Source organism: Mytilus trossulus, chromosome 11 (genome assembly GCF_036588685.1).
Source record: "Mytilus trossulus isolate FHL-02 chromosome 11, PNRI_Mtr1.1.1.hap1, whole genome shotgun sequence".
NCBI classification, from domain to species: domain Eukaryota; kingdom Metazoa; phylum Mollusca; class Bivalvia; order Mytilida; family Mytilidae; genus Mytilus; species Mytilus trossulus.
In genome coordinates, this window is record NC_086383.1 from 17,168,240 (window position 1) to 17,174,791 (window position 6,552).

At 30.1% G+C, this 6,552-nt stretch overlaps 1 protein-coding gene across 1 annotated transcript; it reads left to right on the forward strand.

Annotated features, from left to right (window-relative positions):
• Positions 1–3,390: 3,390 nt before the first annotated feature.
• Positions 3,391–6,271, forward strand: LOC134689568 (uncharacterized). Its single transcript, XM_063549539.1, has 3 exons — positions 3,391–3,510; positions 5,088–5,271; positions 6,005–6,271. The coding sequence occupies exons 1-3, from the start codon at positions 3,416–3,418 to the stop codon at positions 6,221–6,223; spliced, it is 498 nt and encodes a 165-aa protein (XP_063405609.1). The 5' UTR covers positions 3,391–3,415; the 3' UTR covers positions 6,224–6,271.
• The last annotated feature ends 281 nt before the right edge of the window (positions 6,272–6,552 follow it).

Below are 6,552 nucleotides of genomic sequence, written 5' to 3' on the forward strand. Positions count from 1 at the left end.
AACCATGCTCTAAATACCCGCGGTTGCCCGGGTGTGTTCTAGTAATCATATAAAACTAGAAAACACATTTGGTGAAGTGCTAAAACATATGTTTGAAACAGTCAGTTATAACAACTTATACAGTTGTCCAAACCATCACTATCTGAAATAAGATATTTGGCTTTAAACATGTTAAAGAAATTTATGTAGTACATACAATAGTCTCAAATTGTAAAACAAAAAGTGCATAGACAACAGGGATTCTAATTTTTATTTAACATATTTAATTAAGATATACATTTAAAATTAAAATGTTTTTCAAAAAGTTCAAAGACACCCAACTCCACACGTATAAATTCTTGAAACAAAGGAATAACAATTACTAAGAAACAACATTCCTCAATTATATATAAAAAGTACAACAAGATTTGCAGGCTTATTAAATCAAAATGAACATATTCAATTTTTTTATTAGTTTTTTCATACAATTGCAAATGAATTAACTTTATATTGATTAAGTGTATGTATATTTTCACAAAAAACATTAAAATATACAGAACATATCTTGACAGGTGGGAGTAATATTGTATTACACAATAAAATTTAGCAGAATGAAACAGTGCTTTTGATTTATTTTACCTATATTTCTGGATAATACTTAAAATATATTTTTTTTTAAATATTTGACGCTCTATATCAAAGTTCATAGAAAGCTATTTTATGTTTCCTTTAAACAACAATGTGTATCAGACAACTGACATTAATCATACAATTTCGTTTTTAATGCACTTACATACGGCTCAATCTTATAACATGTGATAGCATGTCAACGGTCCTACCTTTTTTCCCAGTAGTCAAACATTAGTACAGTGCAATTTCCGACAATTCTTACTCTTCAAGCTCTATCATGTCTATATCAAAGTTTTTAGAAAAAATTTTTTTTTTACTTTTTTAAACAACAATAAGTTATATTAAACAACTGACATTGATCATAAAATTTCGTTTGTAATGCACCTACCTGCCCAATCTTAGGGACCGTTCAATATTTATCAGATGGATGGGCCGGTGCATTCTTAATATTGATTCATTTAAAAAAGTGATTGCCCATCCTTTTAAATTCTGAAAAAAAGTCCTCGCCCATCTAAAACAATCTGAAAAAAGGCCTTGCCCATCTAAAGCTTAAAACAATCAAAAAGTATTAAAGTTCTTTTTCTATTTGAAAGTTTGCAAGTTTATGTCTTAAAATCAAAGAAGAGACTTTGGTGTAAATACAAAATTTTAAATTTGCTAGTTAATTCCATTTATGTATAAATATTTATGTGTGTTTCCGAACTATACATTTCATTGTTTTTAAAACCAGTATGAGTATACATGTATATATTTGGTTTTTAATTGCAGTATCAGATACAGTATTGATTTAAAATAATTATCAAATCTATTTTCAAAAAAGAAATTATGGTCTTTTTAAGCAATTTGGGCAGACATATTTTTGACTTTGATGTACCCTTTTTCACCAATTAATTAATTCCGTACATTTGACAGTAAAACACCAAACAACCTGGCATTCTGTAAGATTCATATATTAATGAGTTAGCTGTAGAGTTATATGAAGATCTAAATTGATTTAAAAAAATTCTAAAAAAGTTTAAAGATGACTTTCCAATGATTTAGCCTAAACGATGTAAACTGAAAATTTAAGCTTTTTTTTTTTATTTAATCCATAGAATGACAGCAATTCACCAAACTATCAAACAACAAAGTATTCTGTAAGATCAATATATAAATAAAATAATTGTAGTGTTTTAAGAAAATTCATGTTAATTTGAAAAAGTTAGGTAAAAAATTAAAGATGGCTATCTGGATTTAAACAAACCTGAAAATTTTAGCTTTTTTTTTAACCTTTTTATTAAATCAATAAAATGACAGCAATTCACCAAACTACCAAACAACCTGGTATTCTGTAAGATCAATATATACATGAAATAATTGTAGAGTTTAAAGAAAAACCATGTTGATTTGAAAAAGTTAGGAAAAAAATTAAAGATGACTATCTGGATTTAGCCAAAACTGAAAATTTTAGCTTTTTTTTAACCTATTTATTAAATCCATAGAATGACAGCAATTCATCAAACGACTATCTGGATTTAACCAAACTGAAATTTTTTCCTTTTTTTAACCTATTTATTAAATCCGTGGAATGACTGCAATTCATCAAACTACCAAACAACCTGGTATTCTGTAAGATCAATATATGAATAAAATAATTGTAAAGTCTGATGAAAATGCCAGTTGATTTAAAAGTAATGAAAAAAATTAAAGATAGATTTGGACTAAACTGAAAATTATTGTTGAGGCCATGTCTCTTATATTTTTTGTGCCTGCAAAAGAAATTTCCTATACACCGATAAAATTGAGAGCAAATGTTTTCCATTAAAATAAGTTCTAGCCCATCCACTATATATATATTAAAATTCTCGCCAATCCAAATATTTCCACAAAAAAGTGCTTGCCCCGCCCCATTTTGCACCGGCCCATCCATCTGATAAATATTGAACGGTCCCTTATAACATTTGATAGCATGTAAACGGTCCTACCTTTTTTCCAAGTAGTCAAATATTAGTACAGTGCAATTTCCGTCAAATCACAATGCAAGGGCAAGTTCGGACCAATTCTTACTTCACAAGATTTCAGCATTGTCGTATATTCTGTCTTCTGTATATCAAGAGTATGCGAGGAAACATGAAAAACTTTTAGAACATACTGTGGATTCATTATTATTCGTTGGGTACCAAATTTCGTAGGTTTCGTTGGTATAGAAAACGAATTTAGATCTTTAACAAATTTTTAAAGGAATGTATGCAGAATTTGCCAAGTTATCACCAGTCCGCAAAAATTTTTACCCACGAAAATAAATGAATTCACAGTAGATTGATAGGCACGCACCAAACCCAACAGTCAATCAAATAGATAAATCACAAAAAAAAACTGAACTCCTAGTAAAACCGATGGAAAAATCAAAAGCTGAAACACATTAAACGAAGTGACAGCAACTACCATATCCCTGACTTGGTACAGGTATTTCCTTACGTCGAAAATGACGTATCTAAAATAAAAGATATGACTTTAAACAGCTTAAAGGAATGTATGTAGTAAATATAAGGCTGCCGATACAATAGTCTCACATTGTAAAAAATCAGTTTATAGATTATAAGACACGACAGATTCAATTTTTTTAGGGGAAGTTATGGAACTAACCTTGATATTTCAATATGCATTGTATTTTATATACAAGATAATCAATTTACAAGTTGTTGTATTGTAACTTGATTATGAATACATGAATTGATTAACATTTACATTGTTAAATGTCATTAACACCTAATAAGTGCATTTAATAATTGACGCAAGGTTAGCCAAATATATCTGGAAGTAACATATGGAATATCAGATTGAAGGACAAAGATGCTGTATAAAAAGGAAAGCACACCCCAGTCACGATTACAATTTGAAGATGGAATTTTACGCAAGCAGGTAAGAAAACATCATAATTACCTTTTTAAAATTGTTTAATCGAATTAGGCTTTAAAAACAGTTCATGGTTAAGATATTCTGACAAAGAAATATGAATCAGTTACATTTTTGAATAATATTTTATAGATTAAATAATGTTTGTCTGTTTGTTTGGTGTATGTTTTATTTCAAATGTTTTATAGTTCCATTTTGGTTTTATTTGAATCTGTGTCATGTATGTTCTGTGGCAACTCTGTGTTTAATAAGGACGATGAACGTGAGGAAATTGTACCGTTTTGTTCAAAAAGTTCGTTATTTGTAATATAAAAGCAATATAAAACTAACTACTAATTTTGTATATATATTCTAAATTCTAAATGAGCACCTGACAAGGAACGGAAAACAAGGGTATATGTTTTAGAAATAATTCATGGAAGCCATAGATTGTTGTAAATTTACACATGGTCTGGGCCGTTGATTTCGAATTTTATCCTGAGCGTTAGCGAGGGATAAAACTAACGAATGTCACGGCCCAGGCCATGTGTAAATTTCCAACAATATATGGCTTCCACGAATTATTTCGATTCTAATAGGGCAAATACGGTCATTAAAAAACTGAAGCGAGGGTGGGTATGCTGTGTGTGTGGCTGTTCTTTTTTATTCCCCGTAAGATAAAGCTCAAATATCTTTATAAATATGTAGCTTGCGTAGGTTATTTCGTGAAAATAACTGCTAGAAAAAAAAACTTTTTAATTCTTTAAATTCTCAAACCCAACATTTGCCCTTACTAATTTACATGGTTAAGCTTCCGTCAAATCCAAAGTTGACGTTTTGTTACTAATAAGCCGCCATGTTGACTTACTGAAATGAGTAAATATGCGAATACTGCAATAGAATAGAAAATAGAACAAAACCTACCTCAAAAATCAGTTTTTATAAAATAATCATACGAATTCCGATGGTTTACGTAACAGAAAACTTTAAACTTTAGCGGTTTCATTTGTATGACGTCATTTTGTGAAATGACTTAAATGCGCCAAAAAGATTAATAGACTTTCGCGGAATTTTATTTAGTTTAAATTTTTTTTATTTCTCAGAGCTCTTGTGCATTTCTTCTTTTTATTATGCATACGAATAAGAATAAAAGTTAGGTTTTATTTGCACTTTTAAAACAATAAAATCGGCAAAGGGTCTGCAAATAGGTTCCAATACATGTAGATTTACGTGGGAAGTATATTGTAACAGCCATTATTATGTATTTCTCTTAGTCTGCGCTAAGTATATTTTATCGAGAATTTTATCACACAGTGTTGTTTACAAAGCTTAAGAAACACGTCATATTAGAATTGTTTTTTAATAGAATGATTGATTCTTGCTCATACCGGAATGAATAAAATAATAACTTAAGACAAAGTTTTAGTAATTTCTCAAACAACATCATGACAAATAATAACCTGTCTGGACATCTTTGATAACAAATATGCTATTTTTAGAAGAAAAAAAATTATTGCAGATTGCGGTTTGTTTTTAAATATTGTTTAAAAAAAAAAATTCAAAACTTAGCGTCGAAACTGATGTACGACATATCTATCTTACAGATTATGTGCTGTTATACTTGTCACTATAGCATGTCTACAGCCAATACTAACAGCAGAGAACTATCGTTGCTTCCAGGCGAATACAGGGTTATCTAGTGGCTGTAGTATCCCAATATTCAAAAGGTTTCCTTACAAAGAATATTTCACGCCATCGTGCCAACGTCATGACATTTGTTATGGTTGTGTAAGTACAGACGACGACACGATATTTTAAACTTTTCTAAATTTGTGTTCATCACTGGCGTACCATCCAAGTAAGCCTCCGATGTCAGTGTAAATTACGCATGTCTTGAGAGAACATCTGTCGTCATCCGGAACAAACAAGACATCTAGCTTTGGAAAGGGAATATCTGGTGACTGTAGTCATATCCCAATATTTAAAACGTTTCCTTACAAAAGATATTTCATATCACGACATTTGTTTGTGTAAGTAACAACAGAGACATCGACAAGCTATTTCAAATGCTTTTTAAATTTTAGTTCATCACTGGCATACCATCCAAATATGCCTCCGATGTCCGTATAAATTACGCATGTCTTGTGATGGTCATAATCAGGAACAAATTAAACAACCAGCTTTTTAAATACAATTCAAATTGCATAAAATAAAAATAAAAAAATAATATAAAACGGAAAACACTGTATAGAAGCTTTATACTGGAGAACTTTAATCTACCATAGACAAAGAGGTTACATTTTTCTATACAAAATCTATATTGGTCAAATAATCAGTGTGTTCTGTTTTTCATCATTTAATCCGTATTTATGAAATAAAACACTATACTTCTGTTATTTTGAAATGAAACGGTTAAACGTTCCAAACATAAAAACAAATCAACATACTAATTTGAATTGCAAACAGCACATATTCATATAACGTTAAATACACATGTTTTATATCATATTTCTATTTTTAGGCTACAAAATTCGGTAAAAGCCGATCTTACTGTGACGATCTTTTCTTACGAGACATGTTGAAGGTTTGTGATAGGATGTCAAGATGGAAGAAAGTAGGATGTATATACTTTGCACGTCAAGTGTATTATAAGGCTGTTCGTGCTGCAGGTGCACTATTCTTTAAGAGGACACCAAAATCCGAATGCAACCAGTTCTGGGTGCGCAGTTGTTTTCCATGAATTTAAAGTCTACATGCTTTACTAATAAAAAAAAATTCATGAACAGTTGCATCGTCTTGATTTTTATATCAAATATACGTAACATGGGACACCAACTCCAACAAATCAGACTGAAGATAGAGAAAAAAGGTGTTCATCCTAACATTAGTATCTTAGCAGGAAGTTGATCAACCAAGGTTATGTCTAAGAACGTCAAGGTTTTTTTTCAAAACACAATCATCGGAACATATCTATTCCTTGTTGATGAATAATCCTTATCAACTTAACACATTACAAAATGATGTCTTGATGTATAAATTATAGGTCCTGACGTTGTTTATAATCTAAAT

Excerpts from the sequence above, each read along its gene's own strand:
- LOC134689568 (XM_063549539.1), top strand. The coding sequence starts at position 3,416 with ATGGAATATCAGATTGAAGGACAAAGATGCTGTATAAAAAGGAAAGCA. Across the intron at positions 3,511-5,087 it reads ATGGAATTTTACGCAAGCAG|ATTATGTGCTGTTATACTTG; the intron begins GTAAGAAAACAT and ends TCTATCTTACAG. Across the intron at positions 5,272-6,004 it reads ATGACATTTGTTATGGTTGT|GCTACAAAATTCGGTAAAAG; the intron begins GTAAGTACAGAC and ends TTCTATTTTTAG.